We start from the raw sequence: 15435 nt of genomic DNA, 5'->3' as shown, positions 1-15435 counted from the left end.
CATCATGGGCCGGGCGCAAAATCTAGTCCGGCCTAGGATTATTCGCTTCGCGCCAAAAAGCGTCGAGGCAAAAGATAAAATCCAAGTGAGCAGCAGGGGTTTGTTGGTTCAATAAACAAAGGATCGCCCGGTCATATCATCTGGTCTGGTCCGACGTTGATTCGAGCCGGACAACGATGAAGCCAAATGGCAATGACTTCCCCTCGTCAACTAACCAACTAAATTAGTAGTCAAATCGTGACAACCAATCTAATCTTTATATTTAACACATAATCAGTCCACTCCAATGCTTCCACCGTCATCGCCTCGCCACCAGCCAAAGCCGGCTCAGCTACTCCCTCTGTCTCTCTCTCTCTCGCGCGTTGAATGTTTCCAACATTCATTTCCATGGAAACTGTCGTGAATGAAGTCGCCAATGGGACGGAGTAATGGCTTTCTATAATCCCTTTTCGTCTTCGTTTCCGTTTCCATTTCTGGGTAGTTTGCGAAAAGACTCAAGATTGCTCCCTCATTGTTTCTGACCCTGTTTTCCGTTAAGTTAGCGAATGGTGAATCGCCCTGGTGCTTTTGTATCTCCGGCAGAGTTCGTGTCTGCATGAACTTTTGTGCTTTGTATAGATCACGCCGAGGGGACGGACTGATCAGTGGGTGAAGAAACCCGTAGTTCTCATGGTGCAGTTTCGTTATATGGTAGGCTAGAGAATAAGGCTTGACTTAGCAGAGGATCGTTCCAAACTGTCTGGACCAATGTCCCGATCAGAGTAGCCTGAGAGGGAGGGACGAGGAAGGTGGCCGAAGAAGACTCATACGATTCGTTCAGCGTTTGAATAAGATGTCTGGCAATTACAGATTCTCAATGGACCAGAAGGACATGGACATAGTTGAGTTATTGATCACCAACGTCGGGAGTTTTATCCGAGATCGGCTGATCAACCAGGAGCAGAGGATACGCCAGAAGGAACAGTGTGGAGAGAGATTGGCGGCTGAGGGAGGTAGCAACCACATGGACACCGAGGTTCGATATTCTGATCAGGCGGTGCTGGCGAATCTGGATTGGGGGATAGATGCCCTCGAAGAAGCTATCAATACCTCCAACATGGAGACGAAGCTTGCCCGGTTGGACTACGCCGAGAAGATGCTGCAAGTGTGTGCGATGTTGAACTCTCAGCAGAAGACCGCCGGAGTCCCCAATTACTACCTCTCTGCCTGGGCGCATCTCAATCTTTCGTACTTGTGGATGCTGAGGAACGAGGATGGCGAGTCCGTTTATCATGTCATTGAGATGTTCATTGTGGACCCTTTCTTTTCGCGGATCGATTTTGCTCCCGATCTTTGGGAGGACCTGTTTCTTCCGCACATGAGCTCGATCGTCGGATGGTACACAGAGGCGAGGCACAGGCTCGTGATGGAAGCTATTCCGGATGCCTCTGACATGTCCTTCATGGCTGATGTGGACCAGTTCCTCAACGAGTCAGTTGTCTTCTCGATGAGGCCCGACCAAATGGAGAAGATGCAGAAGCTCGAGCAGCTCTATCGAGAGTCCTTGGATGAGAATACGAGGCTTTATGCCAAGTACTATAGGGACTGCATGAGCTGCGACTCAAGCAGCGGCAATAAGGCAATGCCCATGTTCCCGATCGCAGAACCCCCAATGACTCCCTTGCATGAGTTGAGCAGTTCCATTCCAGATTACATGAAATTCGGTCCGATTCTGCCCAAGAGTGCCGGGTTTTCCCTGATCCTGAAATCAAATGATGGCGCGAGACCAGCGAGCAGGTTAGTTGTTATTCTAACTAGTGCACTATTGTTTGGCATTCATATTGCATTTCAGTATATATTCTTTCTTCCTGATGTCTTCCACAGATTAAGAAACGTTGCCTCCAGTATTTCCGAGGATATGGAGGAGTATGCCGCCCTCAAGCATCACGTAAGTCGGAACATCCTACCGTCACTTGATACGCTCTTACGCTCCGCCAGCTCTCTGAATTTCATCAAATTTTAATATGATTATGACTCGAATGTTGGATGCAATCCCAGGAAGAGCTCACTGACAAGAACGACAACAATTCTGAATCCGAGAATGACGATCCCTCCATGGTTTCCGAAATATAAGAATCGCAGGCTAATCTCTCTCAAGAGTATGAGAATCGCCGAGGAAAAGAGCAACGAGCCCGAAGGACTTCATTATCCAGCAAAAGGCCGACCGAGTCCCAAAATGTTCTCTCCTGTTGACTCCCCCAAAACTACTTCTAAGGTTTCATCTCCAAAAGCCGATACATACGACAGAAAGGAACCGGCAGTAGTATTGCGCCTGCTTTCAGGACGCAACCAAGATTCCACAATGCCCAACTCTTTGCCTCAGTCGCCACGCCTAAATGGTGATTTCAGTATGAATTCTGCCAATTCCGATGGTGAAGCCATTGTATGTTTTCTTTTGCACAATCTAGACCCCTTCAGATTTGTGTTCATGTCCTTCTTGGGGTATAAATCGAAATGCTGAATTCTTACTAAAACTGGTTTCTCAAGACAGTTATCACAAAGAAGCCACAGGAAAAGCAGCAGCAGATCAGAGAGTATAAACAATGACTATGTGAGAGGCCAACCATTTGACAATAGGTAAGAATGTGTCATTGGGAAGTAATAATCTGCAGATTTCTTGTGTCAACTTCACCAACTTGAAATGCAGGACCCTGACAAGTACTGTCATCAAAATCGATGACTTCGGGAAAGTAATCCTTATGCTCGTTACTCTTTTGTGATTCTGCAGTTTTCATGCTGAAAGTGATGACGATAACAATAGCTACGTTTCGCTCCCACTGTCTGACAATCAAACTTGTCGAACAAAACCGCCCAAAGATTTTGTCTGCGCAATCACAGGCCAGCTTTTCAGCGATCCGGTTACCCTTGAAACTGGACAGACATATGAAAGAAGAGCAATTCAAGAATGGATAGAGAGGGGAAACACGACTTGTCCCATCACTCGGCAAGCTCTCTCGGCGAGCGCATTGCCCAAGACAAACTACGTCCTTAAAAGACTAATCACATCTTGGAAAGAACAGCATCCTGATATTGCCCAAGATTTTTCACATGCAGAAACACCAAGAAACTCGATGAGTTCTTACTCTATGACCGAAAACCTTGAACCTTCGAATGTGTCCAGGACATTCGACTTCCCCACTAACGCGAACTCAGAGCGGTTCATGAATCCAAGGAGCAAAAGATTTACACAAGGAGTAGTAGCTACATCCCCAACGAGTGTCATATCTCAAGCCGCTACGGAGACAATCATAAATGGGCTAAAACCACATGTCTCATGCCTTTGTACATCAGAGAATTTGCAAGAATGTGAGGCGGCAGTCCTGACAATTGCCAAGACCTGGAAGGAGACAAAAGGCAATCCTGCAATTCCTTCATACTTGTCCAAACCTATGACTATGAATGGGTTAGTCGAAATATTATCGGCCTCACTGAATAGGGAGGTTCTCAGATATTCAATTTACATTCTCTCGGAGCTAATATATGTCAACGAATCTATTGGAGAGACCCTCACTAGTGTTGACTCTGATTTTGATTGCCTGGCCGAATTACTCAAGAACGGTCTTGCGGAGGCTGCTGTCCTCATATACCAACTGAGGCCCGCATACGTCCAGCTTTCAGACAACGACCTCGTACCCTCCCTTGTGCAGTTAATACTTAACAAAAGCGAAGATCTGAATGATCTCCAACTGTTGATCGAACCAAAGGATGCTGCTATAGCAATGCTCGAGCAGATTTTGATGGGAGGGGATGAAAACAGCCGGTCCGCCAATGCTCAAAGTGTCATTTTGGCAAATGGAGTTCCGGGCCTGATCAAGTACATGGACAAGGTTGAAGGAAGGCAGTCAGTTATCTCCATACTACTGTGCTGTATACATGCTGATAGAACTTGCAGGAATTTGATAGCAAACAGAATCGAATTGTCTTCAGTCCTTGACCTATTTCATGCTGGAAATGACACTGTTAAAGGCATTTGCATAGACTTTCTGCTGGAACTAGTCCAAACAGACAGGTACTTTCTGCTGGAGTGTACCAATCTAAATTATGTTAGCATTCTCTTGTCATGCAAGCTTCACATGTTCGAGCTTTGCCATTTGAATGATTTACTTAAGTCCTCATGGGAGACGAGCTTCTTCGTGTTGACTAAAAAGTAACTAATGTCCGGACCTGAGGAAAGTTCAGTTTCTAATTTATCAGTGCCACATGTTTCATTGTTGTAATGGTTCACGTATATGGTCTGATAAAATAGACCCTTATGTAATGATTTCGATTCCAGAGGCATCAGAGGACTTACAGGAAAACTTTCTATGGGGCCACCCCTATGTTACCATCTTGAGCACTTTTCTCATCATTTTAAGCATTAATACATGATTTTGTTGTCTCAGAAGAACAATCTGCAACCAGATATTGCAGTTGATCAAAGAAGAAGGTGCATTTAGCACCATGCACACCCTCCTGGTGCATCTTCAAATGGCTCCTATGGAGCAACAACCAGCTATTGCTACACTTCTTCTTATGCTTGATCTCCTGGTTAGTACTTCTTCCTGTCAAACAACGTCTGCACCAGGAATCGCAGGTACAGATTGAACTTAGAACTCACATATTCAGTGGTTTTTCACTTTTCCAGGGAGAACCTAGGAACATGAGCATTTACAGGGAAGAAGCAATAGAGGCCCTGATTGAGGCACTGCAGAAGAAGGATTTTCCCAATTCCCAGATAATGGCTTTGAATGCTCTATTGTGTCTTTCGGGACGCTTGACCGCCTCGGGAAAATCCTGCACCGAAGCTTGGTTGCTGAAGGTTGCGGGGTTCGATCAACCATTCAATGCTCTAATGAAGGTGGAAAGCCCAACAATGCATGAGAATGAATTGGCAGAGACAATGGTTTGAGTATAGTTGTCATGTAGTTTATGTAGACTCATATGCACTTTCCAAAATTCTGAAAGCTTCTCCCCTGTGCAGGAAGAGGAAGAGAAAGCTGAAAATTCGTGGGAGAGGAGAGTGGCCTTTGTCCTTTGCAACCATGAAAAGGGATGCATTTTCAAATCTCTAAAGGAATGCCTCAAAAGTAATTCCATTGAAATGGCGAAATCATGCCTCGTGATTGCCACATGGCTCACTTACATGCTTTCTGTTCTTCCCGATACCGGCATGAAAAGTGCTGCTCGAAAGTCTTTCCTCGACGAGTTCATAAATGTGCTCCAGTCATCTAAGAACTTAGAGGAGAAGATTTTGGCCACCTTAGCAATAAAGACTTTCATCAGTGACCCAGGTACGATCCGCCATAGTGCGGTTAATGCTCTCACATTTAGAACGCTGCAAAAATTGACATGTTTCTATCGAATTTTCAGCGGCACTTGAAGAACTGGGAATGTACGCAAAATCCATCTACAAGACGCTGAGAAAGCTGAAAAAGCATTCCGTATTAGTTGCTGATATATTGAAGGCCTTGATGAACTTAACATCTGTGAATGCAGTAAGTGGTCGTATTCTGCTTGCCGTGAATCAATGGTTGTACATACAAATGAGCAGCTAGTGATTTCTAATGTCCTAATTTAGACAGAGTTATGGAGTTACAGTGAAGTGATCGAACTGGAATCGTCTGCAAATGGCGAGGTCCTCTCTTTGCTTCATTTGAAGGGACTGCTTTTGAGCAGCCATTCTGATGGAACCATTAAGGTTAGATGCCAAGCGAACCGCTGTTTTCCGACTTAGTCTTCCTTCACGCAACAGCAAGCATGCTATGCGCTAAGTCTATCACGAGATGGCCTCCATAACAAAGTCTTCTTTGCCATAGGTCTGGGACGCTGGCAAGAGGGTCTTGAGATTGATCCAAGAGGTTCGCGAACACACAAAAGCTGTTACATGCCTCCACGTTCCTCCCTCTGGTGACAGACTCTACAGCGGTTCACTGGACAAGACAATTAGGGTAAATCATCTCAAACTGCACTATTTTCGTTCTTGTAATTCAGTCCATGGACAATTCATAGACGTGAACTTGATTGACGGTACGAATATAATTCACAGAAAGATTATCTAGATCTTTACCTTCGTATCCTCGTTCACGAAGCAGGCCTCGCTCGGCTAGGCAGATACATAAGACTTTGCTGTTGCCTTATAATGCTGAAACGGTCTCTGCTCCATTCTTCTTCTGCAGGTATGGATAATCAAACCTGAGGCAAGTCCAATGTGTTCAGGTCCATGACGTGAAAGAGCCGGTGTACGAGCTGACTGCCAACGCGTATACCGCGTGCTTCATTTCTCAAGGGACCGGGGTCAAGGCAAGTCCTACTTTTCAACACATACTTGTTGGATCTGATTGGCACGAGGACAAGGATTGTAGCCAACTCTTTATGCCGGTTTCAGGTATATAATTGGTCAGGGACTCCAAAGCATATAAATTTCACCAAAACGGCACGGTGCCTTGCCATGGCAGGGGGTAAGCTCTACTGCGGCTGTTCTGGATACAGCATCCAGGTACACACTAGATATACTTGCATGTTCTAATTCTTGCAACTAACAAATCGACAGTCAAGAATCATCGAGCATGCTACAATGTCATAGGAGGTGGACTTGGGAAAGTCGACATCATGTACGTTCTACTCGGGGGCTCGGAAGTTGCTTGGGAAGCAAACTATTTATTCCCTGCTTATTCACGATAGCCTCCTCTTCGCCGGCGGTTCATCTGTGGATGGAACAGCAGGAAAGGTACGACTTCCATGTCCCACCGTCCATTCGTATAAAATTTTGACGGATAAATGAGTTAAAAACTTATGTTTCTGAATTTGGGCGTGGAAGGTATTCTCTCTGCCTAGTAAGGCCATAAGCGGGTCGCTCTCAACAGGGTTCGACGTCCACCGGATGGCAGTGAGCAACGACTTCATATTCACAGCAACGAAATGCGGGACCATCGAGGTCTGGTTGAAAGAGAGAGTTGTGGGGGTCGCCTCCATCAGGATGGGAAGTGGAGGGAGCACTGCCAAGATTACATCCTTGGCGGAGGATGTGGACGGAGGCATGCTTTTCGCCGGCTCCTCAGATGGCAAGATACAGGTTCAGAGTTGAACTCAGGAACCCAAAAACTGAGACCCCACCTTATCTCCAACCAGTTCCTCCTATAATGATCTTTCCTTTCATCTCTTTTGCAGGCTTGGACTCTGGACTAGACACACTGCCAGCTAGAGGAAGAAACATCAGGAACTAGTGCAGATCGTGCCAGCATAGAAAGATGAAAATTTTGCATCTCTTTTGCATATGCTTCACTAACATTTGTATCAGCCTGGTGATGGACCGCAGTTAGCTGCTTGCTGATGATTGCAGTTAATAGAAATGGTTCAAGCAGTGTTTTGCAAACCCAGACCAGATATCAAGTGCTGCTGGAGTGTCTCCATACCAGTTCGATCATGTGTCGCTTGGAAATCCGAGATATGAGCAGCTTATTAGATTCACTCAGGCAGTGTGGCCCACTCATGGGTGTCTGCTGATCCCTAAACTATAGTCCCAATTTCCAAATTATAGTCCAATATGTAATATCGTGCCTGTATTTTAAATTTGTTCGATATAATTCTAAATTTTATTCCATGTCCAATTTAATACCTAAATTATATGTATAATATCTAATGTTCTCGTTGCATTATAACTCAAAAATTAGATTGAATATGAACAAACAATTTAAAATTGACATTGCACATGAAATTAATGTATAAAAATCATCTTGAATAAATTCAGAGGGTCATGTAAAATCGGTAGCTCTGAACAAAGAGAAGTCAAATTTAAGTCCAAAGGAGGCACTTTTCCGCCCCCACACATTTTGATCTTATGTCTCTGCAGATTTCTTCATGGCCAAAATCGTTCAAAACGATGGCCGAAATCGTTCAAAACGATGGCCAAAATCGTTCAAAACGAGGCCTTCTTCAATGTCCGAGATCGTATCATCGAATCGGACATCAAAGGAAACAACAATCTTGCCTTGGTGACCCGACTCAGCCATGGCGAAAGACAGAGGCATTCGACTTTTTTTTTCCCGAGGCACTCAGAATGAAAAGGACTAGTGATGTTAACAACAGCTTTCACGGATCTCTCGATCTCATCAGAATCGCATTCGTCGTACACTCCTCATCGTGCCCATTCCGCAACCGAAAATGAAAAGCACAAAAGAGAAACGAACGATCGGATTGAGAAAAAAAACGCAAAACGCTATCGATACAGAGGGCGGTGGAAACAGACCGCCGCCCAGAAGAAACGAAAAATAAAAGAGAGAAGCTGCGAGGAGGAGGAGGGAGGAGGAGGAGGAGGAGAGATTTCGTAATGGATGATTACGTGGGCAACGGCGAAAGGAGGGATCATCAGGAACATTGGATCATTACATCAGTGCTCGACACTGTCGTGTCTCAGACGACCGTCGTGAGAAATTTGTAATCCAAACTCATCATCTGAATCCCTCCATCGCCCAGTATCACAAAAGCACACACATAAGGACCTAGCCGCCACGGAAACTCGCACAGAGACACAGAGACACAGAGAGAAATAGGGAAGGAAGGAGGTAGAGGAGCTTCAGGATTGACGGAATGGAGAGGACGTCCTTTATATGCCTTTTCGTCATGGAGGATTAGGGTTTCGCCCCTTTGAACTTACGATTGTGCGGCGCCACCCCCCCCCCCCCCCCCAAATATTCCGGGCCGGTCCGGACCGGCTACCTAGTGGGCCGCGGCCCGTCCCGATCCAATGAGCGACTGCTAAATAAGAGCAGCTTACTCCATAGATCCTTTGATAAAGAACAGATGCTCTGCCCAGATTCAGATTCCATATTTTCATGAGACACGCAAGAGTCATCAACCATCCTCCATTTTCAATAATACCCACAACTTATGTCATGTTCAAGATGGTTGACTAAACCATATATCCAAAATTTTCAGCACGTTTGGTCCTATGCCATGTAATCTTAGGCTCTGTTTGTGTTCGTGAAAAATAACAATTAGGCTCCGCCCAGATTCAGATTCCTGAAGAATGATCGTTTTTGTGTTTCTCGAAATAATTAGTCCATCGAAAATATTTTCGTTATTGATAACAATTTGCACTTGAATATTTTTCAAAATCTTTTATTTTTTCGGAACTTCATTTTCGACCAAACAATCGTTCAAAATCGTTTCTGTTTGCTGGGGAGGAGTGAACGAAATATGGCTCTGCGTTGTGTTGGGCCTTGATTTGCTTACTGGGCTGATTGGTGTGATAGGGACATTGGGCTTAGGTTTGGGTTGAGCCTGTTTTGGGTTTTGGGCCCGGCATTGGGAAGTGGTGTCTTTACCAAGACGGTGCCAGAATCGGCGAGCTCCGTCGAGTCCCATTTGGTGGCATCCACGCCGGTGATCGAAGGACCGACGCTCCCGAGACCGCCAGAGCCACGCCCAATTGGCAACCTCCGCCGCCCGATCATGGCCTCCGATTGCTTCCCTCCGTTCATCGCTGCTCAGCTCAATTACCTCGTCCACCACTGTCCTCTCGGCGTAAAGGTACTGAACTCGCTTCGACTCACAAACCCTACCTTTTTTTTGTTTTGCAGTTTCGTTTTAAGAGCGAGCTCTGGTGTTGCAGGTCGAGAACGTGTGGTCTGGGAGCAAGAGCTATCCTGGAGTGCTTGATCGGTTCACTTTGTTGATTCCTTACTGTCTGGACTACATAAAGTGTCAGTCGCATCTCTACTGCTCTGCTTTTATGGAAAAATTTCTGGTGTCCTGCGGATAATCAGTGTCTGATCTGTTTACTTTATGCATTCCTCCAAATGTCTGGACCGCACGTTTTGACATAATGTCAGAAGATTTTAGATCGTTTATGTGAAGCAGTCACTTTTGGTAATATGGAGGTTGTTTGTTGCTCAGTTGGTTCTCTTTGTGTTTTCTTTATTTGTTAGAGTACCTGTTTGCCTCGAGATGCAAAACTTGGTAACCTGAGATGATTCATTCGTGTCTGTGTAGGGGATGTTCTATACAATGCAGAGTTCCCCCTTTGTGCGCCGGATGTCATATTTGGGCCTGAAGATGAACATTTTCATCCATTTTGGTTGAGGAGCAAGGAGGGAGGAAACGAAATGGAGGGAGCTAAGAACAGCTTGTCTGAGTGGAACCACAAAGACCCTACTCGGCTATGTGCTCTCATTCAAGAACTGAGGCAATTGTTCTCTTGAATTTGATGCGTCATGATTTGTGGATGAGTATTCTAAACCGTTGAAAGAGGTTAACCTGAGAATAACTTTGCTAATTAGGGATGAGTACACAGCCTATCAGAGGAGACGTGCTGGAGAGGTTGATGATGATAGGCTGACATTTGAGATCAGCACTATTTTGTCTAGGGAGGTAAATCACTCTAGACACGCAAAACTTTGACTCTTCCATTATATTATGACAAGTAAAATGATGATATGACTCTTATTATGAGCAGTCTTGTAACATCTAGATTGCATTATACTATGGTATTTGAACCTGACTAGTTTGCTCAAGTTTTAATCAATCTAATCTACTCTTCCCACTAGTTAATCTATTGGTTCACTACAATCTTTATGATTCTGCTTCTCAAAAGCTCCTATATGCGATTGACCCGTCCTCCGAATATGACCTCCAGTATGATCATAGGATTCTATCTCTGCTTTGATTGGAATGGGTATTACCAGTGATAGGGTAGGTTCTAACTAGTACACGGGTCTTGTAATTGATTAGTGGATTATCAAACTAGTCTGAATTTCACATCAATGTTGATGGTAGAAATTTGTTTGTGCTTGCTGATTTATTTCTTTACTAATGAGATGATATAACCGTTGTAGTTGAGTTCATTCCGCAGTCCATCCAAGTTGGTGGACCATTCCTCATCTTCTTCTTGTGCATGATTCCCTTTTCTTTGGTACAGGGGATTGAAATGCATATGAGTTCTGGACTTGAAAAGGTACTTCTTGGAAGGATAGGTTTTGTATTCTCATTTAAACTGCAAGTGAGCAGTGGTATTGATATTTGAATAGCTTTCAACTATATTTCTGGTTATATTGTGCCTTTGAATTTTAGCGTAGCCAGAGGAGGTAAAGCTTGCAGTTCCCCTGTTGGACATGAATATAAACAAAATGGTGCATGGATGCCCTTGGAGACATCTCCAGAAAATACATTTACAGGTCTCCTCATATTTTCTGTTGAGATTGAGAAGGTCTCTTTAATTCATTGGCGTGCATATGGAAATATGTGAAATTTGGATGGCTGCAGGTTGTGTATCCAGTTGGAAAGAAGTATGTATCTGCTGCTTCTGCCCCTCGTCTTAAATTGGTGTCTACTCCTGAATTGAAGGCTTTATTTTCGGTGGATGATGTCAAGCTTCCTTCATGGGTGGATGGCATGTATGTATACCTATATGTTGCATGGTCATGATTCTATTTTTCTCATAGAAAAAATACTTATTTTCTGGTGTTACTTTCCCGTGCTTTGATTTTCTCTTCCTGGAAGGTGCATGGCTGAATACCTTCCACATCTCGAAGAATCTCTTCAAGGACAGGTTAGCTGCATTTGTTTCGCAGTTACTTGTGACTGTTAATATCATTTTGAATAATTGTTATACTTCAGAAGGTTAATGGCCGAACTCTTCTCAGATTATGGAAGCAGTTTCACTAATTGATATTAGGAGGCACTTTATTGAGACATTAGCCCCTGTGTTTGGCAGACCAATCGAAGCTGATCCGGTATGCATGATCAAATATGTGTGAGGGCAGATATGTCAATAGTTTTGACTGATTCCTTAATACTCATGGCTTGTTTTGCCAGGTCTTTTGCAGGAAAGCTACGGTTCTGGTAGCCTCTGGCGTATTTACCTTTCTGGTATTACTTATATTTCGCTATGTCTTCTTTATTTTAGAGGATCATTGGACTAGAGGTTTGAGCTGTTTTGTTTTAGGCAGTGTTCTCATAGTAAGTAGCTATTGTAAAACTGGGGTTAGGATGCGTACGCTCGGATCCATTGAGGTACTAAATACAAAGGTTGAATTATGGGTCATCAAGAGAACGCATGTTATTTGCTGCATATCCTTCTGTCAATGAAACCTAGGATGATAACTAAGCCACTTTGCACAAGGTCACGATTATTTTGTGTCGCCACTTTTATTGGTCTCGGATAGCACCCGCTTCAGTGGAAATTTCTCGATTTCAAAATGTATCGAAGCCTTGAGTAGTAAAAAAAAGTTGGATGCTGCTCAAGTGGAACTTGGAGCATTCCAAAAACTTGGAGATCCAACTACAAGAAGACAAGTAGTCTGATACTCATAGAATGATAAGAGTAGTTCAGAAAACCAGCCAATGTTCTCTGCTTCAACGTGGACATAGATGATTTATGTTTATGGAATTGGGAAAAAAGTGAGTGAGAATTTAAGAGAGCCCGCTAGTAGATGTGGAGAGTTCTGGTAAAAGAAGCTTCACATGAACTTCAAAATAAGTGCATGAACAGTCTGAAGGTGGCATTGCCGTTTGAGGTGAACGGTGACTGCAGTAAAAATTTGGCATCTATGGAATTGTGAAAACTGAATTAGGATTTGAGAGAGATACTGGTAGAGGTGTGAGATCTGGCAAAGAAGTTTAAAGGAGCTGCAAAATAAATGGATGAATAGTATGAAGTAGACCTCAGCAACTAAGGTGAAAAGTGACTGCACCGAAAGTTCCATTCTTTGACTTCGCCCATATGATCCCTTCATACAAAACATATGACTTCAAGATAATGGAGTCGTGGTTATAATTCATTTTCCATAGACAAGGCTGTACTGAATGATTATACCGCATCATCTTCTTTTCCTGCTATTCTGCATCTTCTGTACCCAGAGTGATTGTATTAGTTGAAATATTGTTGAGTGTCCATAGGATAATGATTTTAAACTATTGGCTGGTAATGGCCAGTCTGCAGTTCATAGACATTGCACACAGAATGGCAAGTGGCTTTTAAAGATAGAACTGGCAGATGAATGCCCAGATGTTAAAAGCGATGAAAGTAGATGGTCACAGCTGGTGGAGTGCATGTTCAGTGGTCGGATTGATTGGCTGTCCTCATGTCATTGATAGAATTGGTGATGTTTAAGTATGGGCTGTTGAATGTTAGGATGATCATCAGCTGCTGATGTGCTAGTTGAATATCTGGAACTAAGATATGAGGACTGGCCTTCAAGTGGTGGTAGGTTGGAAACGTTGCCAATGTCTTGGCTGCTGACCAGGTGAAGACATCGTAGATTCACCTCGAAGATCTGTGCATGAGTATTGTAATACAGTTATATCAATGGACAGATTAGGTCATACTATTGATACTATTTGAGCAGTATTTAGTGATGAAGCTTCAATTTCAATGTTCTGTTCCAGAACATAAGTGAATTTTTTGCTCATATATATAACAGAAATGTGTTCTTTATTTTAGTTAATAACAGTAGTTCATCTATGTCTTCAAAATATGTTTATCTGAGTACGTGCTATTATCTTGGTTTTAGTGATAAAGGATGAACAATGCATGACTTTGTGTTAGATATTCTTTGCTTCAGACAGTAGCAATCAAACGAGTCCTCAATGGCGTGAAGTATACAGTTTGAATTTGTTTTGAAAATGTGAACTTTTGAGATGACATTTGCCTGACATTCTAGTTCTCTTTCTGAAAACATTCTAGTTTCCATGCCTTCTGTCTACGATATCGAAAACTTCTAAGAGTGATATTTCTCTAGGTGCACCTTTTCATTCCAACACAATTTCCAAAACAACAACCAGCTCTGATGCTTCAGAGTTCTCAGGTAAGTTATTTCCTAATGTATTTTGGCTTTGGCTTATGTGGTGAGCCCATGCGGATGTTCTGGAGAGTAGCGTGCAGCAGGAAGCACATATGAACTTTTTTAAGACTTCATGCTTTTGACTCCCTTTAAGGCGTGAAAGGAAAGCTCTCAATATTGGAATAACTGCTAGTATTTCAGATTCTTCAAACAAAACTTGACGAGCACGAACACATGGCCTTTGGTTCAGATATTTCAATCCCCTGATTCTCTCTCTCCTTGACATTTGACTTTTCCGTCCATCATATCTCATCTAAATGAGTTGTGAGTCTTGTATAATGGGAGGAGCAAAGTTTTTCCAGTTCTAACAAAGACCACCACAACAGATCGTATACTTCTTGAAACTTCTCTTACGTCGATCGGATTTACTATTTAGTAGATTGTTCTGCTGCAATAAGCATTACCAGCAGCTTTGTAGGTCATTGGAAGTTCTTGATTCTGCATTTGGAACTTTAGGAAGAGGTTTATTTCCCCATTTCTGCTGGGGATTTACAGAATGCTTCCTAGTGGAAACCATTTTGCTAGCTAAAATACTTCCATTGGTTACAGCACTTTAACTCCCAAGGAGCACCAATCAGGTCATCACTTCTGACCGATTTCCCGTGGAGTCCGAGATGGGAAGCACCGCAGATGGCTGAGAGGATACTGTGAGTTTCTTGAACTATCAAGTTCTTTCTGGGTGAACTTTCTACCTGATTTTGCTAATCCAAGTCCCGATTATCATAGGGAATTCTTGGTGGATGAGTCTTTGAACTTCAAGAGATTTTGCAACGAGGCACAACTTCAAACATAGCACGAGCTTCTGGAATGCTGGATCACCTTGTGGTCTGTCTGTACCTATCACACTGTCGGAATCGGCTCTGTTGAACTCTATGTTTCCAATAGTGACACTACACTTCTGCTGATCTTGAAGGGGATCACTTTGTCATGCGTTTCACTGAAGATCTGTATTATGTCATCGGTATCTTTAGAATCCCCTGCGGTGAAATATTGTTAATCTTTCTTTGCGATCTTTCACGTGGGGGATCTCCGCAGAAGCCGCTGATGCCATGGGACTACACGGTTCCTGTGAGCTCCCTGTTCTTTGAGAGAACGAACAACTACATCGCAAGTGCATCGAACGTTCAAGAGGCTGTCCCGGTTGGGCCAATCAACATGCCTTATTTTGGCACGGATGTTGATATGTGAAAACAATGAAAGCTTCCGCAGGTCGTCTGCTCATAAATTAGGGGACGAAAGGAATAATATATCTCGAAAAAAGATCTTCAAAAACAAAAAAAGCAGAGTCGAAAAAAGAATTGGTGATTCATTCACATGTATCTTTGCATAACTGTTACTATGATTTTCCATCAGGTGTGAATAATCTATAAAGAAACTGGAAGATTTCTCCAACCTCCAACTTCCAAGGATGCTTTCAGCATAGATAAATATTTATGTTTCTCGAGTTACTGTCGATGGCTTCGCTTTGACATAAAAACGAACACATCGTAGTCATCACATTGCGATGTGCCCCACAATGGGACAACTCACCTCGGCCTACTCTTGAGCTCTTTCCATAAGCAAAACTTGAATGCAAGAT

At 43.4% G+C, this 15435-nt stretch overlaps 2 protein-coding genes and 1 non-coding gene across 4 annotated transcripts; 2 read left to right on the top strand and 1 right to left on the bottom strand.

Moving 5' to 3' along the window:
- Positions 1–203: 203 nt before the first annotated feature.
- LOC115738628 (putative E3 ubiquitin-protein ligase LIN-1) lies at positions 204–7302 on the top strand. Its single transcript, XM_030671297.2, is given in 18 exon segments — positions 204–1776; positions 1864–1927; positions 2038–2106; positions 2108–2422; positions 2531–2616; positions 2768–4048; positions 4422–4566; positions 4664–4921; positions 5000–5309; positions 5389–5513; positions 5597–5716; positions 5835–5966; positions 6195–6218; positions 6220–6318; positions 6404–6514; positions 6602–6745; positions 6836–7090; positions 7186–7302. Coding segments are annotated over 18 exon segments (4500 nt in total). The 5' UTR covers positions 204–832; the 3' UTR covers positions 7204–7302.
- A 1075-nt stretch (positions 7303–8377) lies between these two features.
- LOC115738791 lies at positions 8378–8476 on the bottom strand. The gene has a single exon (XR_004015152.2). It is a non-coding gene; the product is annotated as a small nucleolar RNA Z161/Z228 (small nucleolar RNA).
- A 924-nt stretch (positions 8477–9400) lies between these two features.
- On the top strand, positions 9401–14853 carry LOC115738629 (BRISC and BRCA1-A complex member 2). 2 transcript variants are annotated; one of them, XM_030671301.2, is made up of 14 exons: positions 9401–9546; positions 9629–9719; positions 10009–10201; positions 10296–10386; positions 10934–10969; positions 11091–11189; positions 11278–11408; positions 11515–11563; positions 11658–11747; positions 11830–11883; positions 13755–13820; positions 14406–14503; positions 14583–14681; positions 14770–14853. In XM_030671301.2, the coding sequence occupies exons 1-13, from the start codon at positions 9469–9471 to the stop codon at positions 14647–14649; spliced, it is 1143 nt and encodes a 380-aa protein (XP_030527161.1). In that variant the 5' UTR covers positions 9401–9468; the 3' UTR covers positions 14650–14681; positions 14770–14853. The 2 variants fall into 2 exon arrangements, with proteins under 2 accessions (XP_030527161.1, XP_030527158.1); XM_030671298.1 differs by having other exon boundaries at positions 14583–14853.
- The last annotated feature ends 582 nt before the right edge of the window (positions 14854–15435 follow it).

The sequence above is a fragment of the Rhodamnia argentea genome, chromosome 2 (genome assembly GCF_020921035.1).
Source record: "Rhodamnia argentea isolate NSW1041297 chromosome 2, ASM2092103v1, whole genome shotgun sequence".
In the NCBI taxonomy this organism is placed as follows: Eukaryota; Viridiplantae; Streptophyta; class Magnoliopsida; order Myrtales; family Myrtaceae; genus Rhodamnia; species Rhodamnia argentea.
The sequence above is the reverse complement of the archived record's forward strand: the minus strand, read 5'-3'. Positions and strand labels throughout refer to the sequence as shown.